Source organism: Oryctolagus cuniculus, chromosome 1, assembly GCF_964237555.1.
Source record: "Oryctolagus cuniculus chromosome 1, mOryCun1.1, whole genome shotgun sequence".
Lineage (NCBI taxonomy): Eukaryota > Metazoa > Chordata > Mammalia > Lagomorpha > Leporidae > Oryctolagus > Oryctolagus cuniculus.
The window spans coordinates 102518710-102539277 of NC_091432.1; the positions used below are offsets into that span (position 1 = coordinate 102518710).

Consider the following 20568-nt stretch of genomic DNA (forward strand, 5'->3'; position numbering starts at 1 on the left):
TGGAGTGAGTGTGGCTAAAAGCTAATTGCAGACCTCTTGCTTCTGTACATATAAGCTTTGCTTGCTAACGGCTAAGGGTATATCTTGTGAAACTATATGGGCCTAAATTCCCAGGAACTAGGTTGACTGAAATGTGTCCTTCACTGTTATCTTACCACCATACCTTGGATCTGTTACTGGGTTTGTTATTGTTAACAGTTATCTTATAACCATATTCTGGTTTTCCTTTTTATTGTTTACTACATACCAGGGGTCCGGTTTGAAATTGTGAGCCCCAGTGGACAGAATACTACAAAAAGCTGTGTAACTGCTTTTGGGGGCCACACTCTGGTAAGGAGTGTCGGTCCTGATTGGTGGCCAGTCCCTATTGGTTACCTTTCCTCTCATTTGTCTCTCATTTGCTTCACATTTTCAATAAATTTCATGTGTGACTGTCCAAAAAAAAAAAAAAAAAGAATATGGTAAGTAGTTTCAAAGGAATAAAGCAGTATATTGGCCCAGGAAGCCTTTTGCCTAACGAAACCATAAATTTCATTTAGTAAAAATTGTCTGCTTTGCTGCCTTACAAAGTGATTGCTGTCTCTTTTCCTTTATATCTGAAATTTACAACTTTTAAATTTTAGTTTATTTTATTTATTTGAAAGGGAGTTACAGAGAGAGGCAGAGACAGAGAGAGAGGTCCTCTATCTGCTGGTTCACTCCCCAGATGGCCACAATGGCTGGAGCTGTGCCAATCCGGAAACACAGGCACTCCAAAATGGGATGTGGACATTCAAAGTGGTATATTAACTGCTGTGTCAAACAATTGCTCCTGAATTTAACAACTTTGAGAAAAGTTTCTTAAAAAGAAAATAGTGATCTTGGGGCTTGCTGACATTCTTCATTTTTTAAATTTCTGCTTTAGTGTTCATCACATACTTTGAGTCACCCATGGCTCTCTCAAAAACCTCAGAGCACATCATCCAGAATGGTAGACACAGGCCTAAGGGAGAGCCAACTGGCATGTGATACAAGACAGCACAAGAAAGAGTGCTGGCACAGGTTTTCTTTCTAAGATAATATGCCAGTGTAGATTGTTATAATCTGGAAAGGACCTTAAAGATTTTTTAAAATTCTCCTAAAATTCAAAATCATATTTAAAAGTCTTACACCAGGAAACTATACCTAAGTACAGAAAATTTATAGAATTTCAAAAGAAACTCTAGAAAATTTTTAAAATTAGCTTTTCTCTTTTAAAATATATTTTCCTTTAATTTATATTAGACAGTTACTACAAATATATTAAAGTCTCAGTACGAGAAAGGCTCTTTTTTTAACGTGATTCCCCTTCATTCCCTTTTCTGTATCTGGAAAGTTCAGACTCTACCTATCAGAGGTAGAGGCAGTTTTTCATTCTGTTATGAAAGTAGATTTTACTATACTTCCTTCATTTGAATGTATGGTAAGTTATCATCAACTACACAGGGTAATGTTAAAACTGTGATACTAACAAGGCAGAGAAAAAAGAAACCAATAATGAGTAATGTGTAGAATTCACTGGGGGGACAGTCTGAGTAAGACTATGTGAACACAGATGGGCTAGAGAGGTGGATGGGTGTGTGTGTGTGTGTGTGTGGCAGCGGGGGTGGGGGTGGGGTGGAACTGGGAGGGTTCATTCACAGCCAGCTGAACTGTAGTTAACAGATCCAAAGGAAACAGAAGTCAGTTAGCAAACGGCTGTTTTCCTGGTTATCCAATGACCCCCATTCAGGTTCTGGCACCTTCTCATCCTCACTCTAAACCAGCCAATTCCATATGTATCCAACGTGACTCAGAGCTTTGGCACTGTTCATAAGTGGCAGAGCAAACTGGGCCGATCTTCATGGCTCAAGTTCTCATGTCCTAGAGTCACACAGGGTTCTTATAACCTCAGCCTAGTGAGGCTACAGAAGTTGTCAGAATCTGCTGAGAATATATCAACACATTTAGCTTCAGACCAGATCTAGACATTTGTCTAGCAAAAATGAACTTAATATTAGACTATAGCTGGCTTTCAGATTCTGTATCTTTCACCCTTATTTACCGTTGCTATTGTCTCAAAGTATCTATATAAGGATAATGCGCACTTCTGCTTTTACTGATGCTACCACTAGCAACAACAAATAGCTCGCACATAGATGATATCAATTATGTGTTAAATTCTGTCTCAAGAACTTTGCATATATTAGACCCAACAGTTCTCCTTAAAGTCCTGTAAGGTAGATACTGTTATTGTCCCTGGGTTAAAAACATATCCCTCATCACACAGTAAGTGAAAAAATACCATTCAGACCTTGAAATTTGGATCAGGAGTCTATGTTCTTAGACACTATTTCATATTTCACACTCCTTTAGTTTGTGTAATACAAAGAATGTTCCATCAAGACCAGAAATCTGGACTCTAGTTGTGTCTCGGACACTGTCTGACTTAGGGGGAGTATTTGACTCAACTTCTGCTATATAATAAAACGGGCTCAGTGATCCACTTCTAGTTGTACAACACTGTATTGATAAAGTGTTTTTTATTAACAAATTTGACATTACCAGATGAGGTGGGAGGTTTAAAACTTGGAAATACAATTTATCTATGAGAAGGCAGAAGGAAACTATCAATAAGCAAATTTTCTAAACATTTTTACTCATTTCTCATTTTATATTCTTTGATAGAAGTATTATGATTCATATTTTATACAGGAAAACAATGAGACTCAGAGATTAGGCAATTTATCCAAGAGCCCACAGATAATCATGATGGAGAACCAGTATTTGAATGCTACAAAAGCACTACCTGCTGTATCACAATGATCCTTCAGTGCTACCATTCTCTCCTCTCAGCAGCAGTAACCAGAAATCGCAAAGGTAAAATAAGCAAAGTACCAGCACAAAATCTTGCAAACAGAATATGCACCATTAATTAGGAGGTGAAGATGAAGATAAATAAGTGAATATCAATTTAAAAGTCTTAACAGATTGTGGTCTAAAACAAAAATAAACACATTTTTGTGTGATCTATACAAGGTGGGCTCACTATCATATTGGTAACAATGAATCTTCAGGGGGAAAGTTCTCATGATTTGAATTCATTCCTAAACAAACAATGAAGAAATACCATAAGAATTCCAATATATGTGCTATCTCCAGGTAACACACTTGAGTTCTGCGGGTATGTTGCTGCATGACATTACTTTCTAACAATCACTCAGGATCATTCTGCTATAAGCAATTTCCATTTACTCCAGTGAAAATTTCACAAATAATACTAATAAATAAGCAAAGTCTTTCATGTGTTGGCTATCTAAAAGTGGATGGCAAAGTCAGAAACTAAATTCCTTTTGGTTTGGAAACAAAGCCACTCATTCATTCACTAGTTCATCTTAAAAATAATTGAATAGTGAATACATACATAATTTTGTTAATAAATATGTCTTATGACACTAAATGGAAAATGACAAATAAGGTGATTCCAGTGAAGTATGATTGAGTTCAATGACTAAAAGATACATAAGGTTTTATTTACAAAGGGTTAGAAAGGGTCCTGAAGGAAGCGATATTTGAGGGAAGGCTAGAGAGTATGTTGTGTTTATGAAACTATAAGCATTAGAATTCATGGCATATGTAGGAGAGTCTTTTGGTTTGTTGAATTTCAGCAAGTCAAATTATATAAACAGGGACATGGAAAGGTTTTAAGAAATAACATAATTCAATATTCTCATTTTACTTCTAAGCACACTAAGCCCTTTACTATACATGCTCAGAGTTCTAACACAAAGGTAACCGACACAAGGTGAGGCTATCCTTAAACACAGAACGGAACACTCTTTTGTCGACAAGTGAAAGCAGCTGAGTGCCACCCTGTTGTAACCGCTCCCCTTAGCAAACCTCTAACCTTCACGGTGTGACTGATGTATCACCTGCTACATCAGATACTCTACCAATTACTTAGAGAAGCCACCTCCAGCTGATCTGAATGATACCCACAAATGAAAAAAAAATATGTGAATTATGTCTCCATTTCATTCTCTATGGCTTTATCAAAAATACTGGAGATAAAGCTATATTTAATACATAAACACAGTTAACTTATTAGTTAACTCACGTCTTTCCTCTTTAAACCCAGCTCTTGTTCATTAAATTTAAAAAAAAAAAAGATTAGATGTAGCAGCTGTTAAATGATTCTTAAATCCCCTGCAGATTTTTGCTAAACTTTGGATAAAAGCTTTATTATCTAAAAGTCACTATTATTAACACATTAACCATAGGACAACAGTAGAAGTGGTAAGGTTCTAATGCAAGGCAAAAATTTAAAAAACATGTAATTCAAAAAGAATTCCAATAAATAAAACACTATTTCTTTGTCCCCACATTGAATACAAATGTTTTGAAGGCAGGCCAGTTCTCATATATCAAGTGACAGCAATCTTTTTGTGAGGAGGTATTAGAATTCTGATGTAAAAATTCTACTTCAAATAGGTATGTTATCATCTTGGACTTTAGAAATTTTACATATTTCTTGAGTATAATGGATAGAAAGCAAAATTACAATAAATTTCATTATTTTTAAGAAGAAAGAAGTGTATCAATTAATAAAACAATTCTCTATAGCATTTCCTAAAAAATAGCAAGTTTATAAAAATATTTGTGTAGCTCTTCAGGAACATACATTATATAAAAGATGAACAAAATCAAAGACTTGAATGTTTAATATAATAGTTCATTAGGGTTTGATGTCCAATTTTTAAGAAAACCACAAGAAAGTTGAAAACAGGAATAACAAATATATTAAAATAAGAATTTAAACATGAGGGAAAGCAAATAAAAATATGAAACACATATACTCAGACAAGCATTTAAAAGGATACAGAAATTATTAATAGTGATTATTCTGGGCAAAAAACAGGGATTTTATTTTTTATGTTATGTATGTGCCTACTGATTTATGTATCACTTCTGTTAATTTTAAATACTTCCTTAAAATCATGTTCCATTATTTCTTTTTTTAAGCAAATTAAGTACACAAGGATATTTTATATCTTTCCACGATGGTTTTCCACCAAAAGTACATCAGAACCCTTACAGATAACAGATACTACACACTTAAAAATCAGTAAAGATGGACGGTAGATCTCATATTAACTGGTCCTTCAACAATAATTTTTTAAAAGGTGTATCAGAAACAACTATAGAGTTTTAAAAACATAAAGATGCCTCAGTCCCATCAAAACTACTGAAATAGAAAGGTTTGGAAACCACCAGATTGGATGACCTTTAAAGTTCTTTCCAATCCTGAGGCTGTATTACTAACAGCTATTCTGCAAACCTTTAGGATCTAACCTGTGCACAGAGTAAAAATATCATTCCTGTAATACAGGTAAAGGTCCTTTTCCTCAGGACGACACACTCTCATTACCGACTTAGACAAACTCACGGAAATAAACTGAAGATTAAAAACACAACTCTAGTTATTTTGACATAAAATCTGTAACATTTGCTACTACTGAGGTAGGAATTGGGGGAACTAGTTTTAACGTAAGCACCAATTACTGCAGAGGTACTAAGGAGTTAGTGTGGCCAGGGGCATGGTTGTGTATTATTGCAGTGGTTCTCTATCCCAAAGCAATTATAAATGGCATTTCCTAGTGAGTCATTTAAGTCTTAGCACTTTCCCCAGCCTGTCACTTCATCTACATATGTCATTTTTGATCCAATTATACTCAGTGCCCTTTGTTATCTAAAATTCTATGACTATTTTAACTCCTCTTCTTATATTCACAAGTGAAATTCACAGATATTTAGAAGGATTTCAAAATTACTTTTAAAACCTTAACATCGATACAAGTGGTAATAAAAGCAATTAATATCGTTATATATTTCAATATGCATATGCTGAGGTACAACTACACTAAAAGATAAAATGAAGCAGCCAGTCCATACACCAACTTAGAATTAATTCATGCAAAAGGAAAGAAAAAGGTGAAGGAGGGATTGAGGGAGGAAGGATAGGAAGTATAATTGTGCTCTTAAAACTGCATATATGAGAGCCGGCACCGCGGCTCACTAGGCTAATCCTCCGCCTTGCGGCGCAGGCACACTGGGTTCTAGTCCCGGTCGGGGCGCCGGATTCTGTCCCGGTTGCCCCTCTTCCAGGCCAGCTCTCTGCTATGGCCCGGGAGTGCAGTGGAGGATGGCCCAAGTGCTTGGGCCCTGCACCCCAATGGGAGACCAGGAGAAGCACCTGGCTCCTGCCATCGGATCAGCGCGGTGCGCCGGCCGCAGGGTGCCAGCCGCGGCGGCCATTGGAGGGTGAACCAACGGCAAAGGAAGACCTTTCTCTCTGTCTCTCTCTCTCACTGTCCACTCTGCCTGTCAAAAAAAAAAAAAAAAAAACCTGCATATATGAAATACATAAAATCTTTTCTATTTATATAAATAAAAGTTTTTAGAAGGCCACTTTAAAAGATATTTAGCTTATTTTTACTTCAAATTTCACTGATTAATTTACTTATTAATGCCTGAAATTACTACTCTATTTTAAAATAATACTAGTCTGGTTGTTTTTCTTGATATCTAAAATTGGCAAAAATATTACCATATTGATGCACAGACATCACCTTGTGATAAAAACTAAGCAAAATTTTGTGCATAAACATTGTTTTCGGTATTCTATTTCCAATAGTTTCCTCAAATAGACTCTGGAAATATGTGAAACCTGTCTGTGTAGTTTGTGATGTGAGATTCATTTCTGAGTCAGCTGTAAAGCAACTGAGCATACATACCAGCTCCCACAGGCTTTATGGTTCCCATAAAGAATGTTATGTTAAACAAATGCAGAACAGCAACCACATTTTCTATTATTGAACACAGAATGATGGTGCCAATAAATAAACAACCCTAATACATAAAAAAACATCTGAAAAACTTCATCTTCCAAGCACACATATCAAATGTGTAACACAAAGCTTTGCACTTGCCTGGTACTAGGCCGCTTCTGCAGGGCTTTATCCAGGATGAGAGAGGGAGCACTTCTTCTCCTTTCTGCTAGTGTTTTCATTTTCTGTTGAGGAAAAAAAATCAAATGGCTTGTAAAGGAAATAAATATTGATTTTTAATGCAATTCACCAAGTTTTGTATCAACTATCTTTGTCTAACAAGGAGCCAACAGTTTCATTATGGAGGGACAACTATAACATCTAAAATGGAAAAGTAACTGTCAAAAAGTGTTGTAGGCTAAATATTTTTATAGACAGAGAATCAAAAATGTTAAAAGGGAAAGGCACCACAGTAACCATTGTTACTGCTTATTATGTGACTGGTCTTAAGCTAAAGACTGGACATGCTGTATTTCATTAATGCCCTAAAATGTCATCAGGGTAGATACTGCTTTTCTCTATTTCATAGTCATGATAGGACCTAAACTGGGCTTTAAGGAAGGGCTTGGAGAGATCAAAGACGAAGCAAAAACAGTTAAAGTAACAGCATAGAGACTGGAGTGTTACATAAACATTTAACTGACATTTAAGTTTTGCTTTAAATTTGAAAATTTACACTATTGAGAATCCTTTCTTCCAAAAGGATTTTTTTTTTTTTTTTGGTTATTGTTGGAACTCAAAAAAAAAAAAAAAAAAAAGACTGACCGACTGACCAACCATCTTTCTTTGCTTGTGGTAAATAAGCAGAAGAAAAACATGATAATTCAGGTATTCTCCCAATGACTTAAAATTTGTGGCCAATGAGGCATTATTCAACTTGAATTACCCAGAATTTATTCTAAATTCAGTCTTATATATTTAATAATTCTAGCTACAACCAAAGAATCTGCTACGAGAGATATATTAGTAAAATTACAACACAGTCACAAATAGCCCTGAGTGAAGTTTAGATTCTATCACCAAAGCCATTCTTCCTGCCATACCCTTTCACCCTGTCCAGTCAGGGGTCTCACTCACTGCCTGAGGGCCTGGGCCAGCCATGCTTGGGAACTGGACACTGCTTTAATAGGAAACATACAAAACTAACTAGCTGTTTTCAGTATCAGTATCTCATTACATGATTCAAAGAAGAACTGATTCTTAGCTACTAAAATAAAACCAAGATCCTAGCACAGAAATAGATGAAGAATCATCCAGCTGGACTTCCTTGGCACAATTCCTATGCCACAAATTCACCTTGCTCCCAGGGATCTCTCAAATTGTTGTCACCTCCACTCTAGCCTCAGTATTGCTGTTGCCCTCATTACTTTTCAGGCTCAAATGTGGAAACTAATAGTCCCCCAATATTCTTAGCAGAGCCGAGACAGCAGGTGAAACAATTACATGAAATAATAAGAAAGGACAGGAAACAAATGGGTGAAGAAGAAAATCCCAACCATCCCAATCAGGAATTACTAATCATGAATCAGTTCAGGCTGGTTTACCTGTCAAACATTTTTGTGTGATGTGTATTTGGCATTTTCCTTTTAGAAAAACAGCTCACAATCGTCATCAGACTGATTTCAATACTCTATTTACTACAGCTTGCAAACCCCATCTCATTTGTTTCCATTAGTCACACCTCTTAGGACCTCAACCCACAGGAATCTAACATCCTGATACTAGTATGACTGCAAAGGTTTTAAGGAGAAATGCAATCTAGGACACAACTACTCGCACTGCGAGGTAAAACAGCACCTTCCCACGTGAAAAGCCTCAGTACTGGAAGATTACATTGACTCCACTAAGAAAGGTGACAGTTTGCTCACAAGCAGCAAGATATGTTTTTGATTTTGTGTAGTAATCTGTTTCCTCTTCAGGCTAGGTCTGTTCACCCCATCCTGATTCTCTTTCTTCAGGACCCATGTACCACTCTGATGTCTGAAATGTGCCCAATCCCCAAAGCTTAAAGCTTCACCTGAGCTGTGGGCTCTGTCTGCTTTGACCTCAAGGTCTGCCAAGCCATCCCAGTGGGGGCTTCCTGGACTTGTCTCAGCAGCTTTATGTCTGCCTCCCTCAGGACTCTGATACCACCACCAGCAGATTCAAGATCCTACACTAGATCTTTATTACACGATTTCTAATTCTGAGCTCCTTGGCTTTCGGATTCATGAAGAATCTGGAAAAGGTTCAAAAGACAAACATAAAGTAACTTAAAATGTGAAGAAAGGACTCCATGGGGAAAATTAAAATGATGCAAAATTCTTCATTTGGAAACTAATAAACTTCAAATTACTGTGGAACTATAATATGGAGGCAGTTAATCATCTTCTAAGAAAGCTTAAATAAAAAATAAATGAGGCTAAACCGTAAAATGAGAATACAGAGTGACCATGGGTAGTCACATGTACAAAAGCCACAAACTAAACTGTACATACCATTTCAGAAGGTTCAAAACCCTCATAAAATGGATTCTTTAGGAATCCATGGAACCCAAATTCAGGAATCTTCCGATATAAGAAAATATTTTGCAGACTGATAGTTCTAAAAAAATGAGAATGGTAATCAGAGAAGAGTGATGGGATGGGCATTTGGCCTAGCAATTTAGGCACCATTTGGGATGCCAACAGCCCATATTGGGAAGCCTGCATTCAAGTCCTGGTTCCACTCTTAATTCCAGCTTCTGGCTAATGTGTACCCAGAAGCAACAGGTGATGGCTCAAGTAGCTGGGTCTCTGCCACCCACAAAGAAGTGGTTGAGTTCTTGGCTCCTAGCTTGGCCTGGCTCCAGGTGTTTGTGGGCATTTAGGGATTAATCTCTGTTTCTTGCCCTCTGCCTTTCAGTGAATATTGTCTTTAAAAAAAATGACAAATTTTCTTCTAAAAAGGTGCTTTTAAAATAGAAGTTTTTCATGGAAATCTAATGTAGAAGATCATTTGCAGGTGCAGTGAATAAATGGTGTTTTCTGAGTTATTAAATTGTCAAACATGTAAGGGGTCAAAGGGTGAATGCATTCACCTCGTACAACCGGATTAATATTGAAAAGCATACAATCAAATTACAGTCAGAATATTGGTTCTATTTGAATAGGTCCTGTTGTCTGTACTCAGATTTCTTATGTCCACTAACAACCCAAGACAATTCAGTCACTTCTCTGGGCCTCTATTTCCTTGCCTACACAAAGAGAATATTTAACTACATACATCCTCTCTTAGGTCTCTTCTATCACAGTCATGCATTAAGTGTCCACCAGACATTTACTCTAGATATGCAAGAAAAGTTTACAAATACCACGTATTTAGTATTCACAGGATTCACTTTTCTAGTAAGTAAATATAACTGGCATTCTCTCTCTCTATACATATATATTTAAGTATTAATTCAGTCAAAATAATTTTGCTCAAAAGCACAGCAAAATGAAGGGCCAATGGCAACTTCAAAACAAATTCACTGATCAGTTAAAGATCTCTTCTCAGGCAAAAAAGACTTGGATTTTATTCTTGTTTATAACAACAAAATGAAATATAATACACTGAAATAGAATGAGACTGTTGATTCCTTTACAAATGTATAATAGTACAAACTTGTCAGGACAGGTTGAGTTTATGCTTCTACCAACAAATTTCACTGCTATTCTGGAACAGGGGTAACTATGACTCTTTGCTTCATAACAAAACAGAAGGTAAACTTCAAACAGTTTATATTTTCTTCTTTAGCTTAAAATCACAGTTCTCTGGGTGGCTTTTCAGAATTTGCAAATGTTTATGCAATTCATAACTAAATGACCCCATAGTTGGTGCCACCTTGTGATGGAGTGTTTTTTAAAAAGTGGTCTTTCTTCTCTGTGAGTGAGATCCCAGCAGAAAGAATGGGCCATCAAAGAAAGAGATACCTTTCTCTGAAGGGAGGAGAGAACTTCCACTTGGACTATGGCCTTGCCTAAATAAGATTAAATAAGTTGGTGAACTCAAGAAGCTTCCATAACCTTGGCAACTCATGACTAGAGCCTCAGGTGATTACTGACATCATAAATAAGAGTGTCAATTGTTAAATCAACAATGGGAGTCACTGTGCAACCACTCCCCATGTAGGATCTCTGTCCTTAATGTGTTGTACTATGTGAATTGACGGTAAAACTGCTACTAAAACAGTACTCTATGCTTTGTGTATCTGTGTGGGTGCAAACTGTTGAAATCTTTACTTAGTAAATACTAAGTTGATCTTCTGTATATAAAGATAATTGAAAATGAATCTTGATGAAGAATGGGATGTGAGAGGGAGTGGGAGATGGGATGGTTGCAGGTGGGAGGGAGCTTATGGCGGAGGGGAGAACTGCTATAATCCAAAAGTTGTACTTTGGAAATTTATATTTATTAAATAATTGTGAAAAAAATCTGAAAAAAGTTCATAAAAATTACATATCATGAAAAGTTACGCATGTATTTCAAAATTTTTACACCAATATAAACATCTCCTAATTCTATTTCTATTAACATTTTGGAATACCTTGATAGGTACAGATATTTGAATGACGTATTAAAGGAATCTGTTAATGCTGAAAAAAAAAGTGGTCTTTCAAAAAGAATTGATAAACAATGAATTAGGCAAAAAAAAGTAAATTAGTCTTTTGGGAACGATTTTTTTAAGAGATTTATTTACTTGAAAGGCAGTTACAGAGAGTTAGAGACAGAGAGACAGAGACATCTTCCATCTGCTGATTCATTCCCCAAACGGCCACAGCAGATGGATGGGCCTGAGCCAAGCTGAAGTCAGGAGCCAGGAACTCTATCCAGGCCTCTGGTGTGAGTGGCAGGGACCTAGGCACTTGGACCATCATCCATTGCCTTCCTAGGTGCATTAGCAGGGAGCTGGATGGTAAGTGAAGCAGCTAGGACTTGAACCAGAGCTCCGATACGGAGATGCCAATGTTGTAAGGTAGCAGCTTACTCCACGGTGCCACAAAGCCAGCCCCAGGAATGATTTCCTTGATACTGTACCATTAACTTAGTATTCAGAACTAAACAAGAACTTTATGTGAGCTAAAAAATAACAAACATGAGGTAGCATCTGTCTATACTCCTGCCCCTAAAAGGGAAAAGATGAGGAGGCTTAAAAGAAGTTGTAAGAGATAATAAAGAATGATTAAAATTAGAAAACTACTATCTTTTTATAAACAGCCATTTACTGGGGAAGTATAATATGGACATTAGAGAAATTAGATCAAATGCCAGTAATTCATTTTTTCTCTTAAATTTAATAAAACTGCAGTAAGTTTCCAACTGTTCTGAAAGCTGCTTTCAATTTGAAGTCATTTTAACTATATATTCAACTCCTTGTTTCCCTACTTTGCTTCACATAATTTCAGTAGTAACATTTCAGATTATATTATTTTAGATATTATTTATCTTTCTGCTCCTTTCTAGAGAATAGGAACTATATATCTTCTTTCCAAACTTTCTACCTCCCATCAACAATTATTTTCTAAACTTCAACTCTGTTGTTGAAGCAGGCCTATTATTGCTTTCTTAAAGCTTAGTATAATATTTCATGTAAACTATATATTAAATGAGTATTTTTATGTGAGCTTAAGTAGAATAAGCAAGCAAATATTTAAAAAATTAATTTCAAAGGCAGAGAGCAAGAGCCAGAGTGATTTCCTATCCACTGGTTCACTCAAATGCCTTCAACAGTTGGGGCTGGGCCAGGCTAAAGCCAGGAGCTGGGAACTCAATTTGTGTCTCCCATATGGGTGACACGGACTCAACTACTAGTGTTATCACCTGTTGCCTCCCAGGGTCTACATTGGCAGGAAGCTGGAACTGGAGCAGAGCCAGGACATGAACCCAGACACTCCCTTCTGTGAGCATCTCATGAGGAATCATAACCCCTGTGCCAAATGCTTTCCCCTACCTCAATCTCAAAATCCATTCATTCACATCAGTAGCACCATCCCCAAACACACATAGAAATATAAGTAAACCTTTAAGAAGTTCTGCTGAAATGGCATCATCGGCATCATTAAGGAAAATATAAGCATTTGTAACGGAACTAGGTGGTGACAGTCATACCTGTACACTGCAAACTGTATGTTTTGAACACAGTAGTGCATGACTTAGAGTTTTCACACAGCAGATTCCGAACAGTTACTAAGTGAATGCATTAACATTGCCTATATTAGGGTACCTTAAAAAGTTTGTAGGAAATAATTAAAAGATAAGCTTACTTTGGTGAAAAAAAATTGAAATCCATGCATATGAAGTGCCTCCAGAAAGTTCATGGGGACAGGTAATCAGTGCAGTGGTTAAGTCACCACATGGGATACCGATATTCCATAATGGAGTGCCTGATTTGGAAAATAGCTAATTGGGTTCTTTTTTTTTTTTTTTTTTTAAGTTATTTGACAGATAGTGAGACAGACAGACAGAAAGGTCTTCCTTCCATTGGTTCACCCCCCAAATGGCCACTACGGCCAGTACTGCGCCAATCTGAAGCCAGGAGCCAGGTGCTTCCTCCAAGTCTCTCATGCGGGTGCAGGGGCCCAAGAACTTGGGCCATCCTCCACTGCCTTCCCAGGCAACAGCAGAGAGCTGGTCTGAAAGAGGAGCAACCAGGACTAGAACCCGGCACCCATATGGGATGCTGGCACTGCAGGCAGAGGATTAACCAAGCGATTCTGATCCAGGTTCCTACTGGGGTATACCCTAGGAGGCAGCAGTGATGGCTCAAGTATTTGGGTCCCTGTCACCCATGTGGTAGACCTGGATTGAGTTCCAGACTCCTAGTTTCAGTGTTGCCCAACCTAGACCGTTTTAGGCATCTGGGGAGGGAAACCGTGGATGGAAGATCTTCTTCCAGCTCTTTCTGTGTTTTTATGCCTTTCAAATAAAGTGAAAATAAAAAAAATTAAGCTTATGAAAATGCACATAATAAAGAATTATGCAGGAGATTTGAAATTTGTTACACCAATGTAAATCTGCCTTTTAATTTCATTTTCATGAGAACTCTTTGAAGTGCCTTGTATATAAGATTTTAAGACAGTGTTCCTATGCAGGGAAATGAAGTTATAAATTGGTAATTGAAGAAAAAAGTTTTATTTTCAACAACTCAGAAAACATATTTGACATAAAAAATATGTAAACTCTCCTTGGAATTTTAGCTTCATGTCAACCAAGAGACATAGCTATTTTTGGAACTTCTAAATCATTCTGAATCTGATCATTCTTACTCCTCACAGTGGTTAAAGATAAATAAACCATGTCAGAGAAAGGAACAAGATGAAAGATTCAAGTCAGAGGTGAGCTGCAATTTTTCATGCTTTGATTTGTCCCAGTCATCTTATAAAGAAAAGGAATTTAAGTGAAATGGCATTGAAGCCACTTTTAAGCATTTAAGAGGCAAGTGTTTGCCTTTTAAAAAGGGCTTTGAGGAAAGCTTTTAAAGAAGTCTTAATTTTCAGGGCTAGAGAAAAATGTTTATCAAACTTACAGATTACCTTATTTAAATTTGACTATTAATCTTTTTGTGGCTAGTCTGTGAAATTTAGTGAGCAATAAGATGCTTCTTTCCTGCCTTCCCTGCATGCCTACAACTTACTTGTGGAGCCATACTTAAGTTATTGAACAGTTATACTTCAAAGACACTGGCTTTGTAAGGGAAAAAGTACTTTTAACCTGGCACCTTACTTCTGAGCCCTGTCATCACAAGGTTTTGGATACTGGGTAAGCTAAAATACCTGGCTGTTGTCACCTTGGTCTATGGTAAGTATGATATTCTACTTATTCATAAGTTATCCACCCAGAATAAGTACGAGCATTTAACTAAAACAAATGTGGTAATGGTATAGTATACCTATGCAGGGATATAACTTCCTTTCTGAGGTTAAGAAAGAAATCATTTTACTTTTAACTCTTTTCCTCTTTCCAGGAGACAATTATCACTTTGAAATACAATAAACATAAGCCGGCGCTGTGGCTCACTTGGCTAATCCTCCACCTGCGGCACTGGCACCCCAGGTTCTAGTCCTGGTTGGGGTGCCGGATTCTGTCCCAGTTGCTCTTCTTACAGTCCAGCTCTCTGCTGTGGCCAGGGAAGGCAGTGGAGGATGGCCCAAGTGCTTGGGCCCTGCACCCGCATGGGAGACCAGGAGGAAGCACCTGGCTCCTGGCTTCAGGTCAGCACAGCGCACCGGCCACAACAACCATTTGGGGAGTGAACTAACGGAAGGAAGACCTTTCTCTCTGTCTCTCTCTCTCTCACTGTCTAACTCTGCCTGTCAGAAAAAAAAAAAAAAAAAGAAATACAATAAACATGAGAATTTATGTAATGTAGAATGGATACCAAACTAGAAGTCTGCCACTCAATTTCTCAGATTCTCACTAAAATGGACATAATATCAGCCCATAAAGAATCAAATAAAAGTATTTATATGAGAGGTCTGTAAAAATTTCATGAACAGGATAATGCAAATTTGGGGCAGGCATCCAATGCAGTCAACATTTGGATGCCTGCCTTCTGTACTGTGCCTAGGTTCCAGTTTCAGCTTATCCAGTTCCCTTCCAGCTTCCTCCTAAAGCACACCGTGAGAGGCAGCAGATGTTGGGTCTCTACACAGAAGATCTGGATAGAGTTCCAAGCTCTTGGCTTCAACCTGGCCCAGACCTGGCTATTGTGGACCTCTGGGGAATCAACTACCATACTGAAGATCTCTTTCTGACTCTATGCCTTTCAAACAAAATGCATAAATAGAAAAATAAACATTTTAAAAGATAAAAAAACATTATGGAAAATGTGCATTAAGTCTCCTCATATGAAAAACCTCTGAAATAAAAATCAATGATGGGGCCAGTGCTGTGGCGCAGCGGGTTAACGCCCTGGCCTAAAGCGCTGGCATCCCATATGGGCACTGGCTCTAGTTCCGGCTGCTCCTCTTCTGATCCGGCTCTCCGCAATGGCCTGAGAAAGCAGTGGAAGACGGCCCAAGTCCTTGGGCCCCTGCACCCACGTGGGGGACCCAGAAGAAGCTCCTGGCTGCTAGCTTCCGATCGGCACAGCTCTGGCTGTTGTGACCAATTGGGGAGTGATCCATGGGATGGAAGACCTCTCTCTCTCTCTCTGCCTCTCTTCTCTCTGTGTAACTCTGACTTATGAATAAATAAAATCTTTTAAAAAAATCAGTGATAATGTAATAAAAACAGCTTTAAAATACATAAATACAGTATATAAAAATGATATTTGAATTTCTCAATATATTATTGTTCTGTAGCCTGCACTTGCATCATGATGAGCTTCCAATCTGGCTACAGATATATACTTTTTTGAGATTTATTTATTTGAAAGGCAGAGTTACAGAGAGAGTGGCAGAGACACAGGGAGAGATCTTCCATCTGCTGTTTCAACCCCCAGATGGCACCAACAGCAAGGACTGGACAAGGCCAAAGCTAGGAGCCGGAAGCTTCTTTAGGGTCTCCCACGTGGGTGGCAGGAGCCAAAGCACTTGGGTCATCATCTGCTGCTTTTCCCAGGTCATCTCCAGGGATCTGGATTGGAAGTGGAGCAGCCAGGACTGGAACTGGTGCCCATAGGAGATGCCTGTGTTGCAAGCAGCAGCTTTACCCGTTATGCCACAATGGATTTAAATCCACCAGTTTGAACCTTTGCTTATTATTTCTTCTCAGTGAACACTGACCATCTCTCCTCCAGGGTGTTAACCAATGCTCTCTGCCAACCATCCTTCATAGGGCAGGTTTTCACTACATTTTCACCTAATGGCCTACATAAAATGATACTATTTATACAATGACAGCTAAGATAAACAAAAGGATACTCTAACCACCTTAGTACTCAGTTGCCTGCCTGAGGGCCAAGGTACTGAAGTTATCAGACGCTTCTCCCTTGCCTGGGAAGCTCTACCCTAGCCCCTCATTTTCTTCATACAGTGTATTATCAAGTCCATAATGGCAAATAAAGAAACAGTGTTTCCACTGAATAAAAACAGATCCAGTGGCCTGTGTGCTGTAGCAGGTAAAGCCATCTACACCGGCATCCCAGCTGCTCCACTTCCAATCTAGCTCCCTGCTAATGGCCTGGGAAAAGCAGCAGAAGATGGTCTAAGTACTTAGGCCCCTGTCACCCACATGAGAGACCCAGATGGAGTTCCAGGCTTCTGGCTTTGGTCTGGCCCAGCCCTGGCTATTGCAGCCAACTGAGAAGTGAATTAGGGGATGAAGTGTCTGTCTCTCTCTGACTTTCACATACATACATAAATATTAAAATCAGATTCAGGTGTATTTGTATTTAGACACAGAATCTCAAGGCCGTGTTCAAGAGGATGAGTAGAAAAGACACTCTTCTCGGTGTAACTTAGGATCCAGGTAAAAAAGGCAGGAAAAAATGCATAGAGCAGCTGGATTTTCCTGATCTTTGATATGTGAGCTGATTAGGGTACACACACATTCCATTTTCAGAGTCCACACAAGTGACCAGACATCCAAAAACAGGTTTTACATTTCAGTTGTGCCATGTGACAGGTGTCTGTCAAAATTAGGTCAAGGCTGTGCAGCACGGACATACAGTGCTGATGGGGCCACTTCTGCTGTTGGGTAGATATTTCTAGTCTAATCTAAACTTGTCCTAGATAAAGAAAAGAAGAGTGAAACAAAATTATCAAATAAACCGGGCTGTGTCGCCTACATGCCCAGTTACTGGTGGCTGCCAGGGCAGCTATCCTCTGCTTCCTTCCAGCCTCCCACACGGCAGCAGGGTCTTCCATGAATAAACACAAGCTAAAAATCACTTCCACCCTAGGGTGCGGTGCGCAAGGAAATTGCCCCAGGCCGGCGCTGCAGCTCACTAGGCTAATCCTCTGCCTGCGGCGCCGGCACCCCGGGTTCTAGTCCCGGTTGGGGCGCTGGATTCTGTCCCGGCTGCTCCTCTTCCAGTCCAGCTCTCTGCTGTGGCCCAGGAAGCCAGTGGAGGATGGCCCAAGTCCTTGGGCCCTGCACCCGCCTGGGAGACCAGGAGGAAGCACCTGGATCCTGGCTTCGGATCAGTGCAGCGTGCTGGCCATGGCAGCCATTTGGGGGGTGAACCAATGGAAGGAAGACCTTTCTGTCTCTCCAACTCTGCCTGTCAAAAAAAAAAAAAAAAAAATTGCCCAGGTACCATTATCACATTGGCCATTCTCTCCTCAGGTTTTCTGCACACTCCAGGGCCTTGGAAATTCTTGTGCTTTTCAAAACTATAGAGATATCAACAGGAACGATCAGGAGGGCAAACTTTTCCTTCTGTGAAAGTGTGTTTGAGGTTTTCACCAAATGCTCTAGAGACATGTGGGGTATGAGTCATGAAACACTACTGAATCAAAACAAAATGCACATATATTTCCTCAAAACACTGTATATTATATGAGAGGAATTCAAAAAGTTCATGGGAAATGTGTATTATGAAAAAACTATAAAGGGATTTCAAAAATTCTTGCACCACAATAAATATTTTATCCCATTTTCGTGAATTTTTCAAGTACCCTCATTTGACTCTATGTATTATGAGTGTATATACACACACACACACACAGAACCCTGATATTACATACCTATTTTGTGACAATATAAGTTGTGTTTTAGTTTAGTGGAAATTTAAGTTGAAATCTAGTGTATTTTCAGCTCCAAATATCTTCCAGGATGGCAAGCCTTTTAATTACATATTCTTGGTAGGTTTTAGTGTTTTTATGAGCAGAAGATGTCACTACTCTGAAAAGATCAAACAGTAAGTCCTGGATAGAAGGATAAGAACCGTGAGAGAATTCAGACACCTCAGTTACGGAGCAGCAAGGATTTCATTTTCTGTAGATACCATCAATTTTCATACTTCTCAGACTACTGAACATGTTCCACCTTTTGTCCTACAGACCTTCACCAACTCACAATCTAGAATGCTGATGTCACAGACAATGAGAAATCGTTTCAAAGCAATCTTCACTTACGAGCAAAAGCAACAACTGCACTACCTAGTCAGGTACCTGTGGAATTCCAGTCTGTGAGTTACAGCTGTCTATTTTAACTTAGGGAACTTAGTTTTCAAAATTAATGATTACTTTTTAGGCAAATGTATAAAAGTTTAAAAACTGTCCTTATCCTTTATTTTATAAAAACAATTTATTCTATTGTACTATATGTTTTAGTCACAAAAATTTTTTAAAAAGTACATTCTACCACTCTTCACATTTTATGTAAGAATAACTATCAATAGGCTTTTTTCTCAAAACTCAAGATTGATGATTTAAAACTTTACTCATTTAAGAGAGCTTCCACTGAGTTTTCCACACAGGCATTTTTGCAGGTTGGAATTATCTGAGGCATAGGAGTGAAGGCAGCCACAGTCTAAGTGTGAACTACTGTTTGGGGAATATGCCAACCACAAGTGTGGTATCAGCAGGAAGATCAGACCTAGCAGAATAGCATCTGAAACACATCTGCTGTACATACAACGTCTATAAATGACAAGCATCAAAGTAATTAGGTCAGTGACTGTGTCATTACCACTATTAGCCAACGTTCACCTAACATTTCCCAAATGTCAGCAGTGAACAGAACATTCAATGGTAGACGGCAAGCCTGGAGACTGCTCCCAAACGAAGGATCACCTTTCAGGAGAAAAGACCTTCATGTGTACTTTTTCTCACTGGTTATATACAATTCAAATCCACCCTCTCCAACATCTTAAATTACAAATCCCAACATGCAGCTCAAGGCTAACTAGATAAAGAAACCAAGTTAGAACTCCTGGGTTCAAATCCCAGCTCTGCTGCTTTCAAGATGTGGACTTGATAGGTGTTAGTACCTTCTTCCATAGAAAGCTATTTCCTGGCCAGTGCCGCGGCTCACTAGGCTAATCCTCCGCCTTGCGGCGCCAGCACACCGGTTTCTAGTCCTGGTCGGGGCACCGGTTTCTAGTCCCGGTTGCCCCTCTTCCAGGCCAGCTCTCCTATGGCCCGGGAGTGCAGTGGAGGATGGCCCAAGTACTTGGGCCCTGCACCCACATGGGAGACCAGGAGAAGCACCTGGCTCCTGCCTTCGGATCAGCGCGATGCACCAGCCATAGCGCGCCGGCTGCAGCGGCCATTGGAGGGTGAACCAACAGCAAAGGAAGACCTTTCTCTCTGTCTGTCTCTCTCACTGTCCACTCTGCCTGTCAAAACAAAACAAAACAGCTATGTCCTTCATCGTATAACCGAATCATATTAAATATTAATCATATTAAATATGATTAATCATATTAAATATGATGCCTGACTATATTAAATATAGTCAGGCACTCACTCAAAGAGGTCTGAAAATTTTCTCTACACCTCCATAAATTACAGCCAACTCAATCCTTTTACTGGAGTTTCTTCTTTATGCTTTTCGATACCTATGTCTTCCAAAGGTGACTGCTTTGAAGGACAGCATTTAATCCTAAGCATGTCACATGTAGTTTTCAATTTTTAAAAATTAAATTCCTAGGGTCGGTGCCATGGCTCACTTGGTTAATCCTCTCATATGGGCGCTGGGTTCTAGTCCCGGTTGCTTCTCTTCCAGTCCAGCTCTCTGCTGTGGCCCGGGAAGGCAATGGAGGATGGCCCAAGTGCTTGGGTCCCTGCACCCGCAT

At 38.9% G+C, this 20568-nt stretch overlaps 1 protein-coding gene and 1 long non-coding RNA gene across 12 annotated transcripts in view; one reads left to right on the forward strand and one right to left on the reverse strand.

Annotated features, from left to right (window-relative positions):
• ARHGAP20 (Rho GTPase activating protein 20) overlaps positions 1-20568 on the reverse strand; it is a 133806-nt gene that overhangs the window by 104181 nt on the left and 9057 nt on the right. For 10 of the 11 annotated variants that reach the window (XM_070077924.1, XM_070077928.1, XM_051849486.2 and 7 more), the window contains exon 2: positions 6987-7069. Coding sequence is in view for 7 of the 11 variants with exons in the window: in XM_051849467.2 (XP_051705427.2) it covers positions 6987-7069 (83 nt within the window). In the remaining 4 variants the exon portion in view is untranslated. Of the gene's footprint in view, positions 1-6986; positions 7070-8901; positions 10366-20568 lie in introns of those variants that run through there. The other variant, XM_051849449.2, reaches the window with a different exon arrangement.
• Positions 10989-15699, forward strand: LOC127491770 (uncharacterized). The gene is made up of 3 exons (XR_007920676.2): positions 10989-11054; positions 14159-14218; positions 15484-15699. It is a non-coding gene; the product is annotated as an uncharacterized lncRNA (long non-coding RNA).